Source organism: the organism of the source record quoted next, unplaced genomic scaffold, assembly GCF_019419815.1.
Source record: "Pyrus x bretschneideri cultivar Hongxiangsu unplaced genomic scaffold, Pyrus_bretschneideri_v1 Contig52, whole genome shotgun sequence".
NCBI lineage: Eukaryota > Viridiplantae > Streptophyta > Magnoliopsida > Rosales > Rosaceae > Pyrus > Pyrus x bretschneideri.
Genome location: NW_025999790.1, coordinates 2,280,556 through 2,300,047, shown reverse-complemented (window position 1 = coordinate 2,300,047; position 19,492 = coordinate 2,280,556). Strand labels below are relative to the sequence as shown.

General features: G+C 36.8%; 1 protein-coding gene and 1 pseudogene across 1 annotated transcript; both read left to right on the top strand.

Annotated features, from left to right (window-relative positions):
* The first annotated feature begins 8,731 nt into the window (after positions 1 to 8,731).
* LOC125470763 lies at positions 8,732 to 10,152 on the top strand (annotated as a pseudogene).
* Positions 10,153 to 11,209: 1,057 nt separating this feature from the next.
* LOC125470762 (PH, RCC1 and FYVE domains-containing protein 1-like) lies at positions 11,210 to 19,453 on the top strand. Its single transcript, XM_048570304.1, is given in 11 exon segments — positions 11,210 to 11,804; positions 12,758 to 12,844; positions 13,992 to 14,081; positions 14,355 to 14,435; positions 14,634 to 14,825; positions 14,907 to 15,618; positions 15,621 to 16,978; positions 17,339 to 17,509; positions 18,184 to 18,548; positions 18,990 to 19,198; positions 19,292 to 19,453. Coding segments are annotated over 10 exon segments (3,258 nt in total). The 5' UTR covers positions 11,210 to 11,735; the 3' UTR covers positions 19,123 to 19,198; positions 19,292 to 19,453.
* Positions 19,454 to 19,492: the final 39 nt, after the last annotated feature.

Sequence of the window (19,492 nt, the reverse complement as noted above, 5' to 3'; positions counted from 1 at the left end):
TATTGCTAATTGGTTTTATGATAGAACCCCAATTCCATCATATAACGGGTGATATAAGAGAAATCACATTTTATAAATTTCATGTTAGAGCTCTACCTCTAAGAGCATTCCCTCCTATGCTAAACTGATATGACTAGATTCCAAACTCAATCCAAATTACACCTCCACCCATTTTGGCAAGCCAAGGCTCCATTAGCCATGGCAGCAACCGTGTCGATTTTGAGAAGGTATTTGAAGGCAAACAGATAAGACGGTTCACACGGGGTTACAAAATGTTGTCTTTGCAACCTTCTTTGTTTATAAATTTCTTCCCATATGTTATATAGGGGTAGGGTTTCTAAAATCCCAAATTTCGGAATACAACTCCAAAATTTGGAGGATTTAGATTCTCTAAAATTTGGTAGAAATTGATTTTTGAGTTATTGGGAGAAGATTTTTCCTCTTATTATGCCCTCACTTATTTATTAAATTACAAGATTACCTTCGCATTAATCCAACACCAATTGTGTTCTCTCAGCCAAAAAATGAAAAATAAATTGTGTTCTCTTAGCCAAAAAATGAAAAATAAAAAGAATTAAAGTTTTCCTCACAAGGTTAAAATAAAATTTTACCAAAAAATTTAGCATATAAAATAGATTACTAGAATAGAGGCGTTTTAGTGATCACACTGATTTTCATTATAATTCATGCAAATTAACTGATTCTTGAAATTTTAGTAAATTGTTTCTGCATGAATCTGATTTTGATTCCACCCTATTACAACTCCTTAATTCAATTCATCTCATTTTGATTATGGATTAGTAAATAAGCCATAAAACATGATTCATTAACAACCAACGACCCTATTTCTGAAAACATAAAAAAAATCCCTAAATTTTAGCAATCCATGAATATTAGCTCATTTTTGTAGTCCTAAATTAATTTGGAATGTGATTGTCTAAATTCTTATGGGATTCTATAATATTTTTTAGATAGTTTCCTAGTTGTAATGTATTACTTTTTTTTTTAACGATATTATTTACACTAAGGGGTGGGGGAGTGGGCTAAACCTCACAATGGACTAGCAATAATATGGTTCGAATTCTCCTTTAGTGAGAATTGAACCTAAGAAATCTCACTTACAAATGAAGAGGAATACCACTAGATCATAGCACTAACTAGCAGTTGTAATGTATTACTTGAAAGACAAGTATTTTCTCTTCCTTTCTACAATATATAATGTCACAATGGAGTGAGATAATATACACCACATAATTCACTAATTCTCTCTTTTCTCTCCTGTCGATGGCCTCCTTTTCTTTATAATTCTTCAATAAAATAAGCCTACAACACTCCTTAATTTCTAATTGGATTTCATTTAATTCCAAATCTACCCAATTAAACTAAACTAAAAAAGTGATGATGCATTTGATTTGAGCCTCCAAATCCAATCCAAATTCTCTCTTATTGAAATACAAACTCCTTAATTTACACATGGTTTTTTTTATATACTTCCTTTTTTACATTGAAAGTCAAAATTTTATGAACTTTAAAACATGGCACAATTGTCCGCCATTTTTTCAAGGGGACTTTAACGAAAAACTCCTGATACTGTTCATTTTAACGAAAAACCACATTTTTATATCAAAAAGTCAATCCTGGTACTATTCACTTTATTCTTTATTTTGTCCTTGTCTTTAAAACTCAAAATTTTCAAACCCTTTTCATTAGTTTTCTTTTTTTTTTTCAATTCCTTCTTGTGGTAGGGGATACAAGAGGTTTGAGATTCTTTTGGTGGTATTAGAGGAATATATCGATTTAACTACACTACTTATATGTATTAGAGAAATTTATATACTTATTTGTAAGTCACAATTGGATTTATTTCTATGAAAGTGAAGAATGAAATGCAAAGTTGGAAGGGTGGAAAAAGAGGATCCCAAGTAATTTAAACTAGGTTCATTGTTTAAGCTTTCCATAGGTCACTATAAAAAGACTCTTGATACAATGGTATAAGCATATCCCAACCTAGCATGCATATCAAGCAATAGCTCAGTTAGCTCTACCATTATCACTTGTAAAATGGCTAGAGTTCCAACACTCCAAAGTTTTGGTGCTCCAATTCTTCTTTTACTATTGAGTTTTACCTTTCTTGAAATCAATGCCCGACCGTTAGGTCCCTTTGAATTTGTTGGAACTAATCATGAGAGGAAAGAAGGCTCATTCGACCAACTGTCACAAGGGATTAAGGATTCGGGAGCAATCGATGGTGGTCTAAAAATGCCACTAGTTGGGATTAGGGAGGAAGGGCCAATCAATGGTGGCGAAGGAAATGAAACTCCACCACCAGCCAAATACACTTCACTAATATGAATTAGTGAGGAAGGGCCAAGCAATAGTGGCAAAGGACATCAAATTCCATCACTAGCCAAATACACTTCACTAATCGGGATTATGTCGGAAGGACCAAGCAATGGTGGCGAAGGACATCAAATTCTACCCCCAACCAAATACAATTCATTAATCGGAATTAGTGAGGAAGGGCCAAGCAATGGTGGCAAAGGACATCAAATTCCACCACCAGCCAAATACACTTCACTAACCGGAAATAGTGAGGAAGGGCCAAGCAATGGTGGCAAAGAACATCAAATTCTACCACCAGCCAAATACAATTCATTAATCAAAATAAGTGACGAAGGGCCAAGCTGTGAAATCCTGTTCCCGGAGTTCATTGTAATAATCTACGTAATTGTATTATTGAGATTTTTATTTTTTGGGAATTTATATTAATGTATTTGAATTTAGATTTTAATTAAACTAGTTACTGAAGAGTGAAGTTTCGAAACTAATTATTTAAAATCTGTAGATCGTTCAATGTCACAATTTATATTTTCGAATAAAGCTCGATCTCACGAACGCGTAGGTGCAAACTGTTCGTGAAATATAGTTATAACGAAGGAGTTATTAACGTTTAAAGTTAATGATATTTCAGTAATTTTACCTCAATCAAGAAGGCTCCAGATTTTCTGGAGCACTGAGATTATGCCACGTCTGTGGCTGAGATAAAATGAAAGGAAGAGATGGACAGACAAGATGGGAAGGAAAGAAGAGAGGATTGCCCAATGAGGAAATAAAGAAAGGAGGGAAAGGAGAGAAAAAAAAAGGGAAAAAGGAAGAAAAAAAATATAAAAAAAAAGGGGGAGAATCGGGTTTCCCTGGACCCATGCAAATCGACCGGCTAGAACCATGGAAATAGATGGTTTCCCGGCCAAATTCCAATGAACTATGACAAGACATCACCTGGAAACTTCACACCGGGCCTCCCTCCTCAGTTCTCACCCCAAAATGGATGAAAATTAGCCTCGATTTGGTGAAACCTGCACCGGTGGGTGCAGTGACACCTTGCCATTGATCCACCATTTCTGAAACGTTTACTCTCAATCACCACCACCTTTAGCTTCCCCTTGTGCCCTGGAACAAAGCTCAAACAAGTTTGGGGCGGCGGAGCTACGATTTCGACGATTTGAGGAACACCCAAATTCTAGGGTTCAGGCGGGTCCGAGGTGATTCCGAGCACTTCACGGACGAATTGGATTTCAGCCCAGGTATAAAAGATGTTCCTCTCATTGAACTCTACTTGTGTGTAAAATTTGGTAATTTTTAAAAATAGTTGAATTTTTCGGCGAGTCGGGGTGGCCAACTGTCACCCGCTGCAGAACGTGCAGTGGCGAGTGGCCAGTGGGCCGACGATGCAAATTTCATAATTGATATCCGTATGATGTGGTTTGATTGATTGAACGTAGTTCCATTACGATACATCACTTGACTGTTGTATGAATCGACGATCTGACCGTTGGATCATCATCAAACTTTGATACATTATAGTACGTAATATTTTAAGACTATAGGAACTGATAGATCGGGAAACTGACATATGGATCTTCCCAAATTGGATTTGTAAGTTCGTAAAATAAAATGTTGATCGCCATTTGAATTTTTGATTGGCGGAGATCCAATCGTCGGATCGTAGCGAGATTTTAGTATGTTATTCTAGAAGCATAATATGGACCTTGGAAAGTTACGGATCATAAATCTAATAAGCGGATCTTCTGGTTTAGATTTCTAGGGTTGTGGACCTTACTCTCGACCTTGATCGATGGTCGACTTTTCAGTCAACTAGCATGAGTTCTTCTTGCATGTTGCCAATCTTAGAGTGCGATTGAGATTTTAGGAGCTTGTTGGGCTCATCGTGATGACGTGTCTCCTTGATTGACGTGCACCTCGATTTACATACTAATGGCCTTATATTGTGATATGCTTGTTTATGTTATGTGATTTGATTTGTGTATTGAACTTGTTGTGGAATGTGTGGTTTGATTTGTATGATTGGCTTGATGTGATGAAATGTGAGGGCTAGTAGTGGACCGTTAACCCATTATCTTGGGGTTTGTTGCTTCGACACTTGTTTCACATATTGATTTCTTACTTCACTTTTTGTTTTGTTCAACCCTTCTAAATTGAGTACTTGGTTCTTTTATTGTTTCTTCGAGCCATTGTTATATCCCTTGACCTTCCACTCGGTTCCGTTGAGTGATGGTTCGGAACTGGGTATCTGCTAGGGTTCCATTGAGAGGTGCTCCGTCTAGATTCCATTGAGTGATGGTCCGGAATCCCTTCTATTCCGCGATTCCGTTGAGTGATGGTCGGAATCGTATCCTGGTTCGGATTCTATTGAGTGATGGTCCGGAATCCCTTTTATTTCGTGATTCTGTTGAGTGATGATCCTAAATCGTATCCAGCTTATATTTCATTGAGTGGTTCTATATGCATTGTACTTTCCATTGAGTGATGGTCTGGAATCGTATCCAACTTATATTTCATTGAGTGGTTCTATATGCATTGTACTCTGCGATTCCGTTGAGTGATGGTCTGGAATCATATCCACTCGGATTCCATTGAATGATGGTCCAGAATCCCTTCTACTCTGCGATTCTGTTGAGTGATGGTCCGGAATCGTATCTTGGTTTGGATTTCATTGAGTGGTCCGGAATCTCTTTGGTGTCTTGGTTCCGTTGAGTGGTCCGGAATCCCTTTGGTGTCTTGGTTCCGTTGAGTGGTCCGGAACCTGATGTTGATGGATTTCATTGAGTTATCGTTTGACTTGTTGATTCCTTGGATTCGATTTTAGCACCAGAGATGTAGGCTTCGGCCGAACAGTGTCACTCTAGCCCTGCATTTCAGTGTATTGTACGTGTTATTGTTTGGTGAGATTATGGGATGATGTTGGTTGTGATTGTTGGCTTTATAATTAGACTTGTTAATCAATATGGTTAGAGAATATAATTGTGCTTCGTCGTTTGTTCTTTGAAATATTGCATGATATGCATTATAGTATATTGTTGAGATATAGCGATTTATGTGATGAATATTCGAGTGTAGTGAATTGACGAACTACGAATGGCTTGATCCCTGTTGATGGTACGTAGGCAGTCTAACTAGGAGGTTGGATAGAATATACGAAAATTACAACGCGATTCGAATATTGAATTATGTTTTGTACATATCTCGGAGACGGGGTATGTTAGAGATACGGATATTTGGTGACGTCACGTGTTGATCTTAGACTTATGTCGAGATCGGGGTGTGACACAATCAATGGTGTTGGACATCAAATTCCACCACCAACCAAATGCACATCATTAATTGGAATTAGTGAGGAAGGGCCAAGCAATGGTGGCGGACATCAAATTCCACCACCAGCCAAATACACATCACTAGTTGGAATTAGTGAGGAAGGGCCAAGCAATGGTGGGAATGGACATCAAATTCCACCACCAGCCACATACAATTCATTAATCGGAATTAGTGAGGAAGGGCGAAGCAATGGTGGCGGACATCAAATTCCACCACCAGCCAAATACAATTCATTAATCAGAATTAGTGAGTAAGGGCCAAGCAATGGTGGCAAAGGACATCAAATTCCACCACCAGCCAAATACAATTCACTAATTAGGAGTACGGCGGAAGGGCCAAGCGATGGTGGCGAAGGAAATTAAATCAACCGGCACCAACCAAAGAAAATTTTGGTTTGGTACCTCACGAGTGTGACACAAGAATCTTGGTACTTCGGATTACCTAGTGCAGGTCAAATAAGGGATTAAAACCCCATATGTAATAAGTTAAAAAAATAACAAAAGCATACATATTTTAGTCTTAATTTCTCATAGGAGGTGATTATTAAAAGGCCAAATGCACAAATTTATTCAAAATTTCACCTTTTTTTTTTCTTGCATTTTCATCTTTGTAGTTTGGTTCCGTTTTTGCTTTATTCAATTTCCTTTCGAACTCGGAGGACACATAAGTAGAAATCCAATACCCTATCTACTAAGATATTGAACCATATGCAAAAGGTGACAGGTCATGAATCCATTTGAATAGCCTTAGTCCAATTTCAAATACTTTTAACTTGGGAAAAGCATTTTAGCTTAAGATGGTCTTTGAGATTGTCATAACTCATAACTTTCTACATACAACCATCATTCTTCACATACATTCAACATTCTCTCATTGTTCATTCTCACCACACCTCCAAATTTCAAGACTCTTGCTAAACATGTAAATGCTAATTATGAGATCGACTGCATGACATTCAATTGTTGGTTTATTTTACTGGTAGAGCTCAAATCCAAAATTTGTATCCTCTATGTTACTCCTCTAGAGTCAATCTCACAAAATTTTGACCCAAAAAAGAATGTTAGGACATGGATGAATTTTTTTTTTCAAAATTATAATGGGAAGATTATAATGATATCAATTCTTTTTACTATACAAAACCTAAAAGAAAGCAGTGCCAACTGCTAAGCTTACCACTAAGAGAAAATTTGTTTATATTATAATGGATTTATTCATTTTTTTAATTTTTTGAGAAATCGAAAAATTTGTTTTGGAGTAGTTATAGATTTTGATAACAAAAAAAATGTTGTAGTTCTTTCAAAATCCATAATGAAGTATGTCTGGTTACGAATTCATAACATTTTTTATTTTATTTTTAGGGTTTAGGTTTCTATCAATTTGGGGGTTTTTGTCAATGAGGGGTTTTAGGATTTTAGGGTTCGGGTTTAGACAACCAATTTAGAGTTAGGGTTCATACTAGTAAATAATTTGTTTATTCAATTTCTTTCAAATTTTTTGGGGGCTAAATAGTCATTTCATGTTAAGATATATGAGTGATTTAATAATACATATTTATATAAGATGTATTCAACAATATGTGAGGTGCTAATAAAAAAACCATAATTCTATTGTTTTTCATTGTCAGTTTTGCCAACTTATAAAAATTTCACTAAACTCCCAAATTTGCCCTCAATTGGTAGCAAATAAAAATTAGCATTAAACTAAAACCCACGAAAAGAAAAAACGTTTTCTTTATTTTTATCTCTACACCTCTTCCGTAGATTCTGGTGAACCTAACCCAAGAGCCTTCGACAATTCCCCAACGTTGTCGAGGGCCACCATCCCTTTCCACTGAGACCAAAGAGTAAATCAAGCATGGATGGGAAGCATTTGTGAAAGAAAAGCTAATCCTAGGGTGATGTGATTTTGCTTCCTTGAATAAATAGTATGTCTTCAATTAGGAAAGCTTAAAAGTAGAAAATAGTTATTAATTCTACCTTTAGTTCTCTTGCTTTATCTTTTTATCATGGACACTGAGCTTGGAAAAATTGTAGTTAGCAACTTAAGTCTTCCTAGTGGTTGAATTATGCTTAGAACGGATGTGGATTCATCAACTTAACAAGGACATTCTCATAAATTGTGAATAAAAGTACACGTGTCAGCTCATAATTTTCTAAATTATTTTTGGCTTACTTTCGCTATGTAAATTGAAAAAAGATTGATTTTCTTCCTTCATTTTTGTCTATTATTAACATGTTTATTTGCAATTGTTAAAAATTCTATTCGGTATTTCGAGGAATGGTAATACAATAAACACACGGGAGATTATATTCACACACACCAAATTACTTCTTCCACACCTCTTTAATTTTTTAATATTTATTTATCAAGTGCTAGTGGTGTGTAGAAAATATTAAAAAATTAAAAAGGTATGAGAGAAGTAATTTGGAAAGTGTGAATATAATCTCTCTAAACACACAAAAGCACCATGACAGTAATTGTACATAGAGAAAATGTCTATAACCTTAGTATATAACACAACCGTAGACTGGACCGAAATGGTCAATTTCCTCAAAAGGTCAAATGAGAATAAAATGAACGATTCCAAATATTTTTTCTTTTCATTTTTTGATTAAATAATATTATTTACATATTACTTGGATAAGGAAATGAGCTAAACTTCATAATGGGTTATTAATAATGTGGTTTAAAAGCGTTTTTGACGAGAATCGTGACATAACTCCTCACTTAACGTGAAAAGGAATATATAAGAGCGGAATAAGGACGCGAAGGAGTTCAAATAGAGAAAGAAAAGAAAAAAATAAACCTTCTTTGCTTGTTCACAAAAAAATAAACCGATTAGGTCCCGAGACGCTGAACGAAATCCGTGTCGGTCTTTCTTCAACACAGATTTCCAAGAGGAGTTATCTCTCTCTTACTACCGATGGCTTCTCTCTACTGAGGTTCCCATTTAAATCCCACCCACCCTTTCTCTCCTTTCACCATCGCCATAACATTCATCTCGTTCTTCTTCCTTCTGTGTTTTTTGTGTTGCTTTTGAGATTACAAGATTGGAATTATGGGTTTGGCAGCTGCAGAGGCTCAACAGTTTCATGTTCTTGCTGTTGATGATTAGAGCCTCTTATTGACAGAAAGTTAATTGAGAGACTTCTCAAGACTTCTTCTTACCAAGGTAAACATATAATTTGATCAATAAGCACGATGATTTCAAAGTTTGGATGCGTTACTTTGTTGCTTTGCATGCTTGTCATGCTTATCGATACGTCAGTATGATATGTTATTAGAATGGCCAAACTGGCTTTGTTTTTCGCTTTTATCTTTTTAGTTTGAGAACCTTTCGGATTTTAACCAGGGCACCCTTTTTTTGAAGTTTGTACCTTAGAAATAAGAAAGTTTGTACTTTTCTTTAAATTTTTATTAAACCACTATCGTTTTACCTAAAAACAAATAAGATTTTGATTTATTTTATGTAAAATATGATTATGTTTATTTACTTTTGTTTAATTGATTGCTAAATCTTTAGGGCTTATCTCTTGTTGCATTAATTATTTTGCAGTTACAGCTGTTGATTCTGGAAGCAAGGCTTTGGAATTTTTACGTTTGCATGAACAAGGTGATCAAAGTGCTGCAGATATTCACTCTCTTTCTCCAGATAATGATCACCAAGATGTTGATGTAAATTTGATCATTACAGATTACTGCATGCCAGGTATGACTGGCTATGATCTCCTCAGAAAGATTAAGGTAAAACACAGGACCGAAATCTTCAGCGAATCATTATGATTTAAATTAAAATTAAAATCCAAATATTTTAGATGAAAATTTTGCTATGCTCCCCCTTTGGGAGAATCCTCTCGCTCTGCATGCAAATTCAAAACCCTAATTTAGATCCCACTTTTGGAGAATCTTTCATTTTCTATGATTGAATGATTAAATTTGGTGCATCTATAGTGTAGAGAAATATTGATCTTCAAATCTTGTAAATTGAATTCCAAATAATTCTTGATTGTTCCAAATCCTAAGGCAATTAGCAGATCCATCGAAGGTGATAGTTTTTCCTCAGAAAACTAATAAAAATTGATTTGATTTGCAGGGATCTAATGTGTTTAAAGACATACCGGTTGTTATTATGTCCTCAGAGAATGAGCCATCAAGGATCAACAGGTAATTAGGAGAATATTTTAATATTTCTCCGTATACACTTAATTCATTACACACACACACACACACACACACATATATATATATCTGTATATAATTATATATATGATCATGATCTGACATGTGGGTTGATGAGTTATTATTGATCAGATGCTTGGAGGAAGGAGCAGAAAAGTTTTTTGTTAAACCAATGCAATTATCAGATGTGAACAAGCTTAGACCTCACATATTGAAGGGCAGAAGCAGTATGGATATGGAGGACCAATCCAACTTCAATAAGAGAGAACAAGAACAAAATATAATGACTTGATCACTTCATGAGCATTTCATCAGTTTTTTTTTTTCCTTTTTTTGTGGAAGTATCGAGTAGGAACGATGGTGGATGGATTGTCAAACATTAATATATGTGGGTTTCACATTACATGCTATGACGTAAATCAGTTATTAATAGCAGAAAGAAAAAACTTGATCTCTAGAGTTCCTTCCTGAGAGATTCTTCTATTTTGACTACTAACAGTTGAAATGAGGAAAAAAAATTTATTTTTTTTACTTTCAATCTTAACCATTCATTTTCAGGATCATTTAGATTTGTAGTGCTATTGGAGATTGTGCAAACATGGACAACTTTTGTTTGTAAACTTGAATGTGTAGCCATGTAGGGAAATCCATTTAAGTGGGTTGTTGGAGAAAAAAAATTATATATTCTCTCGCCCAAGCCACCTTGTGACACTAGGACCGAAAACAACACCCGGGGCGTATCATGTGTTGAGCCTAGTTGGGCTCTAACTGAGTTTTAACACCAACAATCTATCTATGTTTTTATGCCATTAGATCCCTTGAGGGGATTTACTTTGCATTTATTAGAGGTTAAGACGTATTTACTTATTTAATCATAATATAAACAGGTTTAATGAGACAATTTTCCCTATCAATTGGTTCGAGAGCGGCCGCCATCACCTATATGATCGTTGCAACCATCTCTACGATCACCGTCACCACTCTTACTACTGTTGTCACCACCACCACCCACCAGTATCACCACTAGCACATTTGCTAACTAAAAACTATTGTCTCATTTATATATTAGCAACTCTACATTCTTATCAAATTCTTATTTAAATCTCATTATACTTTTAAATTAAACAACCAAAAAATTTCACAAATTCTAAAAAATTAAATCCACAAAATTTCCCATCCAAGCGTCCAAACACAAGGTAATAAAAAAGGTAACAAGAAAAACAAAACCAAAAAAGAAAAAAAAAAGTAGTGTTCCCCTCTGTCCCATTCAGTCGTGGCAATTTGTGAATGGCTGTTGACCACAATAGTCAGTAGTTGACTTCATAGCTACAAAATAGAAACACCAAAATATGATTATAAATTAAAAAAAAAAAAAAAAAAAAAGCAGCCAAAGCCGGTGTCCACAGTCCCACCGGATCAATCAATCACTTTCGACACCTTCACTACTCAGATTCTCTCTCTCTCTCTCTCTCTCTCACTATTTTCCCCGCATATTCGGTCCCTTTCCTTGTGGCGCACTGCCCGAATTAATCTCCCATACAAACACTGTGCCTCGAAGTAAACGACGCCGAGAATCTTGGAAATCACTACCGCTGCCACCACCACTTTTGGCCGCATTGCCTCGTCGTTTAGGGACAAACTTGGTGCTTTTCCGCCGCCGTTCTTGTTATTCGTTCCTCTTCTCCGAGCTGCCTCGAATTCAGAAGTGAATGAACTTCAATCCGAATCAGTGATCTCCATCGAGAAGTTCAATCGACGGCTCTGATTGAGTCTCCGGCGAGGGAGAGGGCGAGAGTATTGGAGTTGCGGAAGGAGGCAATGGGAGGTGCAGTGGTGGCGGTGGAGGTTAGGGTTTCGGAAGGGAAAGGGGGATTGAATCGTTGATGCTGCGTATGGACAGGATGACTGCGGATCAGGCAAAGGCGGGCCCACTCGAAAGGGACATTGACTTGGTGAGCTTTCATTCGCTTTGGAATTTATTTTATTTTTATTTGTTTTGATTAAATTTATTTATTTTTATTTGAAGTTGAAATTGCAGTTGATGAATGAATTAGAAGCGTCATTAGTGACTATTTTTTGTTAATTATTCATTTCATTAGTGTTTCGTGGTTTTGATAAGTTTTTTCCAATAATTTGTTATTAAAATTTGCAAGCTCTTATAGTTTGTAAGCTTAGCTGTGTTGGTGAGAAAATGCAATGCAAAGAAACTTAAATATGACAATACTTATAGTCACCGAAGCAACTGTTATTCTGCAACATAATCTCATGCCGCATTTGTTGTTGAATTGCCTTATTGAATATGTAAGAAGTTGTGTGTGCACTTAGGAGATCACTCACTGTTCGTGTCTACATTGCCGTGTTACATAGACAGTTGTATTGATTATTTCCTATGCTTATGCACACATGTTTTTGTGTGTGTGTGTGTGTGTGCACTTGAAAGAAATGAGAAAGAATGAATGAGAACAACGATAGTTTATTGCCGCAACCATTTTGCCACAAATAAAGATCTTCGTTAATATTTGATGAACTTAAGAGGTGTAGCTTGGTGCTTTGACAAAATTAAACTGGACGAATAGCTATGTCATATGCCTCGATACACAGATGCTGTATTAGAAGTGACTTGATAAGTTTTTGCTCAAGAGAATAAATTTTCTGACGTAACATAGATAGATGTGGTAACATATGCCTTTTGCAGAAGGCAGGGAATGCATCTCAGATGTGCTAAATATGTTTAATATTCATACATTTAGTTGGATGTTCTTGTAATTAACTGTGCGCTGTTTTCTAATCCACACTGATTCATCTTGTTCTGCAGTGCTATTAATATTGTTCTTTTCCATACAGTTATCAGTTTGGAGAACATGTGTAGTTTTTTTTAATTCATGTTCTGCTTATTCCAAAACAGGCCATCACTGCTCTGAAAAAGGGGGCACAATTGCTCAAGTATGGACGCAGAGGGAAACCCAAATTTTGTCCTTTCAGGCTGTCCAATGTATGTCCAACTGTATTTGAAGAGCAACATGCATTCTTTTATCTATTTTGCATGTTTGTTTTTTCTAAATTGCTTATTGTTCTTTCTTGGAGTTTTGAAATGTGAATCAGAGTTTTTACGAATGACTGGTCTTGCATTCATGCTTGTTTATATTGATTATCTATTTCTTGCTTCACTAAGTTTATGTTTCGTCGGTATGTCAAAAGGGATTTGCAGTGAAGTATATGATGGCTTTATAATGTTTTAGAATTGTATATAGACTATAGAGCAATAATCTCTAGTTATATCATATGTTTGGCATGTTATGCCTCTAGATGGTGACTTGGGTCCGGATTGATAGTCTAGCAAGAAAAAATTACTTGGTAGAGTAAAGTAGGCAGGGCACAGTAAGTGAAGCAAAATATCTACAGTTTCTATATGCCTTAGGCATTATCTTTCATATTCCAGAACAATTTGGTAAGAGTGAGCTAGGCAGGGCTCATAGGGTGAAACAACTCAAAAAAATTTCATTTTAAAGAAAAATGGTTGCAGTTAACTGGAATGTAGCGAGAAGGATACCCCTATGAGAACTAACCAAGAAATGGCTATCAGATTTGCTAGTACCTCTCCTTAAAGTAATTTCGCTGGGTTCAGAGAAAGACTGGTCTCCAGGGCATCCATGGCTTACTTTTTAATATGATCCCAAGGCTACATATAGACAAACACCATGAAAACCATCATATATGCTTTTGATATGATTAATAAAGTAAAAATCCTGAACAACTGGTTCACTCAGAGGGTTTAGACAGTGTGGAACATATTTTTCATACTGCTCAGTATTCACATTCTACTACATCTGCTACGTGGTGCTTGTTTTCAGTTGAATATAGGATTATCATCATTAGTAATAAGGTTTGGGTGCTTGCTTATGTCTAGTTCTAACCTTCTTGATGTTGCAGTAAATTCTTTATCTGAAGTTCTACTGTTACACAGCCTTAAAATACTATTATTCCTTTATGATAATTTTGTTAAGCTTTATGAGATCTAATAACATGATTTTTATGAGTCATTTATCGCAGTTTCGAGTGATGTATTGGGCAAAGAAATATTGCCGTCGATTCCATTTTTTTCTTGGATTTTGAATGTTATTCCATGTTTCTTCTTTCAGGATGAATCTGTTCTAATATGGTACTCAGGGAAAGAGGAGAAATATGTTAAACTAAGCCAAGTCTCGAGAATTGTACCTGGTCAGCGCACTGTAAGTTTCTAATGTTGTGGTCTCCTACACCTCTTCAATGGTGAATACTTCAATAGTATGCTAGTTATAGATGACCAGAACATACAAATAGTATAAATCACTTATTTGTTTTCCTGTAGATATATCTTTAGTTCTTTCTAGAACTATATTTCCTCCAGATTATATTTGGTTTCCTGTTGATAAGGATTTTTAATGTTGGCTTGTTTAATTCTCTTTGTCATTTATTTCTCAGTTATGAATGTAACTGAACATTCTGTTTTGATATTATTGCAGCAAACCTTTCAGAGGTATCCTCGGCCTGAAAAGGAATATCAGTCATTTTCTCTTATATATAATGATAGGTCTTTGGATTTGGTAAGCATCTTCTTCGTTGTTGATTTCTGATGCATCTGATTCTTAGATATTTTGTTCTCCATGCTCAACTTTCTTTTCTTTTATCCAATCCATTTACTTATTTACTTTTAACTTTTCTATATATTAGTTATGTATCGTACCCCTTGTTCTCTTCCATAAATTTCATTTACCTTTTTTAATGTCACTTGCTTATGCCAGATATGCAAGGATAAAGATGAAGCTGAAGTTTGGTTTACTGGTCTAAAAGCATTAATATCACGTGGCCTTCACCAGAAGCGGAGAGCAGAATCAAGAAGTGGAGTTACATCTGAGGCAAATAGTCCTAGATCACACACCCAACAAATTTCTCCATTGAGCTCTCCATTTTGTAGTGGTGATAGTTCTCAGAAGGTGATCTATTTTTGTTTCTCTTGTTATTGCCGTCCCTAAACTGTGATATAGAAGTAAATAGTCTTCTTGTCACTGCTGCAGGATGGCGTGGAACCGTTTCATCTTCATGCTGCATTTGAAAGCCCTCCTAAAATTGGTTTAGAGAAGGTTTTATCGGATGTCATGTTGTATGCCCTGCCTCCAAAAATTCCCTTCCCTTCAGATGCTTCTTGTGGCTCAGTCCCCTCTTCAGGAGGCTCAGATGGAATGAACGGACGAACAAGGGGTGCAGGTGTGGATGCATTTAGAGTAAGTTTATCAAGTGCTGTTAGCTCATCAAGTCAAGGCTCTGGTCATGATGAAGGTGATGCTTTAGCCTTAGGGGATGTTTTCATTTGGGGGGAAGGTGTTGGTGATTGCTTTCTGGGTGGAGGATCACATAGAGTTGGAAGTTCTTCTGGTTGTAAGATGGATTCTTTTGTGCCTAAAGTCTTGGAATCTGCCGTAGTGCTTGATGTCCAAAGCATAGCTTGTGGTGGACGGCATGCTGCTTTTGTAACCAAGCAAGGGGAGGTATTTTCTTGGGGTGAAGAATTAGGAGGCAGACTTGGACACGGTGTGGATGCTGATGTTTCACATCCAAAACTCATAGATGCTCTGAAAAACATGAATATTGAATTATTAGCATGTGGGGAATACCATTCTTGTGCTGTCACACTTTCTGGTGACATGTACACATGGGGTGGCAGTAATTCCAATTTTGCACTCCTTGGTCATGGGTCTCAATCAAGTCAATGGGTCCCAAAAAAGCTAAATGGACCTTTAGAGGAATTCATGTCTCATCGGTTTCATGTGGACCATGGCACACAGCTGTTGTGACCTCTGCTGGGCAATTGTTTACTTTTGGCGATGGCACATTTGGTGTTCTAGGTCATGGGGATCGAAAGAGCACTTCGGTGCCCAGGGAGGTTGATTCCCTTAAAGGTCTCCGCACTGTGCGAGTAGCTTGTGGTGTTTGGCACACTGCAGCAGTAATTGAAGTTATGGTGGGGTCATCAAGTTCCAGCAATTGCTCTTCTGGAAAGCTTTTTACATGGGGAGATGGAGATAAAGGTCGACTTGGACATGGTGATAAGGAAGCAAGACTTGTGCCCACTTGTGTTGCTGCTTTGGTTGAACCCAACTTCTGTAAAGTTGCCTGCGGACAAAGCATGACTGTTGCACTTACAACTACGGGCCATGTTTACACTATGGGAAGCCCTGTTTTTGGTCAATTAGGGGTCCCTAAAGCTGATGGGAAACTTCCAAGACGTGTAGAGGGAAAGCTAATGAAGAGTTTTGTTGAAGAAATTGCTTGTGGTGCTAATCATGTTGCAGTTTTAACTTCAAGAACTGAAGTTTACACTTGGGGAAAGGGTGCAAATGGTCGATTAGGTCTTGGGGATACAGAAGACAAATTTTCACCAACATTAGTTGAAGCTTTAAAAGACAAACAAGTCAAGAGTATTGTCTGTGGCGCTAACTTTACTGCTGCTATCTGTCTTCACAAATGGGTCTCTGGTATTGATCAATCAATGTGTTCTGGCTGTCGCCTTCCATTTAATTTTAAAAGAAAAAGACACAATTGTTATAATTGTGGACTTGTGTTATGCCATTCATGCAGCAGCAACAAGTGTCTCAAGGCTTCCATGGCACCAAACCCAAACAAACCTTATCGTGTCTGTGATAACTGTTTTGCAAGACTTAGGAAGGCCACTGAAACCAACTCTTCATCTGGGTCTGCTATCAGTAGAAGGGGAAGTATGAATCAGGGATTCAACGAACTGATTGAAAACAATGTTAAAGAAATGGAAAATGGATCTTCCAAAAGCAACAAGAAAATGGATTTCAGCAGCAATTGTGTTACTCCCATTGCAAATGGAGTTTATGAGCGTCGCGCACTCAATGGGACTAAATCTTTCAACCCTGGATCATCCAAAAAGTTTTTCTCTGCTTCGCTTCCTGGATCCAGAATTGCATCTCGAGCAACATCACCAACATCGAGACGATCTAGTCCACCTCGTTCCACAACACCAACCCCAGCTCTTTCAGGGCTTACTTTTCCAAAAGTTGGGGATGATGCTAAAAGGATAAATGTCAATCTGAGTGAAGAAGTTCTAAAATTAAAAGCTCAGGTATGTTGCTGGTCTTTTTTTGAATGTCAATAACTGTATGAAAATTCACTTTTCTGTTCAATATCTAGTTTTCCCTGCATTTCGGTCAAAGCAAATTTACTTTTTCCCGAGGATAACTTGCCTTTCTGTTTGAGTAACAATTTGATTCTGTATGCAACTCTGCAATATCTCAGTGTCTAAGAGGGACAAGGACTGCTAGATGTCGATGGCATTTTCTCTACTTTGTGTGTCAGTACTTTGTATACAATAATTTTAGGGCAATGAGCAGTGCTGAAATATTTCTCTTATGTTTTCTTCATCTCCTTCATTCTAGTTTACCATGGTGATTACCTTTTTATTCTTTATTTTTTTTTGGTGTAGGTTGAAGATCTTACTCTTAAGGCTCAACTTCAAGACATTGAGATGGATAAAACTACCCAACAGTTGAAGGAGGCTCTGAAAGTAGCAGGGGAAGAAACTCTGAAATGCAAAGCAGCGAAGGAAGTAATTAAGTCGCTCACAGCCCAAGTAGGTTTCATTCTTATGTTTACAGTGAGTATGCATTCTGAATTTAAACAGTTTAGTATTCGAAATAGAGTTGTGGTCGGTTTGATTTTTCAAGAGCATGCAGTAATTTATCTGGATATTAACATACCGTGGGAAATGCAAAAGAAAAGAATGTTATGATGAAATCAATGCGTTTTTTGTATCAGTGAGGATGTATGGAACTTCGTAACAAACAGCAACCTTACTTAGGTGCTATGTGCATATGATCAAGTTTACAGTTCTTCATCAATAATACGGAAATAATGATAAACAGCTAATAGATATATAACTAACAATTTACACTTTTTAAGTATATTTAGGTCCTCAGGTAGATTATCCTATTTAGGACTGCTGTACTGAAATTCAAGTTTTGAGGGTGACGTGTCTAATATGGAAATATAAATGCAGGATCGGTCATGGAAGTTAGATTTATTATGTCGGTTTCATGTCTACTACTGAAAAAATGCATACTTTATCCCTTTCAGAAGTGCATTACAGTCCTAATCTCATATTATGCATTGATTGTTTCAAACTTGTTTAATCTAAGGATAGACTTTTAACATTTTAAGTTCTTTGTCGTGACATTTCGAAACCCCATTATGCAAGAAAGCATCACAGTAGCTGAAATAATACTGTTCGATAAAAAAGTCTGAATTAGTACCTTGTTTCATTTATGTTAGTTAAAGGAAATGGCTGAAAGGTTACCAATTGGAATGGCAAGAAACATGGATACTCGTCCGTTAGACTCTTCCAGTCCCACTCATGAAGTTTCTACTACAGCCGTTGAGAAAACAAGCAGTCCATTGAATTTCCATGAACCTTATTCAGTTGTATCGGACAGTGTAATGATTTCTGATGTGCCACGGGCCACTTCGAATCACACAGAAGTGACACATTCAGAAGCAACAGCTAGGCATAAAAACAGAGGAACAAAGACTGAAATAGCACAAGGGGACGAGTGGGTTGAGCAAGATGAGCCTGGTGTATATATTACCCTTGTTTCCTTGCCTGGAGGTGTCAAAGATCTCAAGCGTGTTCGTTTCAGGTATGCCCCTTTTTTCAGATTACTTCATGCACCCAAATTTGAAAAAAAGGTCCTGAGGTATCGAAAATAAATGTGTTTGTGTTTTCGAAGGTGGATTGAATGGTGTCATCACGTGCATCTTAGTTGCATATCACAAATGAGGAGCTGTCTAATCTAGTCCAGGAAACTAATGAAAGGGTTTCCATATTGCACATATTATGTCCAAATTTTAGTACGGATTCGTGCTGATATCTAAGTCTGAATGTCGATACGTATTTCACATGTCATGTTAATCTTTTATTCATTTTTCTACTTCTCCTAATAGTAACGTTACTTTCAAGGGATCCTAAATGTTATGTCCTTCGCTTACGAGGCCTGCATGTTCCAAACTATAATTTAACGTACACTGTCAATCATATTTAATTGACGATGACTAACTTTCAAGTGCCTCAATTCTCTCAGTCGAAAGCGGTTCAGCGAGAAACAAGCAGAACAGTGGTGGGCGGCAAATAGGGGTAGAGTATATCAGCAGTACAATGTTCCGGTGGTTGAAAAATCCAGTATTCCGATGGGGAGAGAAGGGTTAGCTCATTGAGCTGCTAATGTCAGTCAAAACACAAGCGAGAAGGGTTTTTACCCGCATTGACCCTTTAGTTTTTCATTTTAAGGAGGTAAATGCGGTAATTTCTTCTCTTCCCTTGAATTTTGGCTCTTATCCTTCTTATTCTTTTTCCCCTGAGAAATGTATCGTCAACTCATCGCAGATATTTGTTTTCCGGAGGGGAAGCGGTCAGAGTAGGTCAGTCAGGCTTGTGTAAATTCTTTGTAAGTACGTTGATTGCTGGATTCAAATTCCGAAATAGCTTTCCTTGTAAATCCTTTACTCGAGAACTATTTACATAAAAAGCTCAGAAAATTCAGTTACAGTTTAACAGGTTTCGGCAATCTCCTTTCTTGTGCCTGGT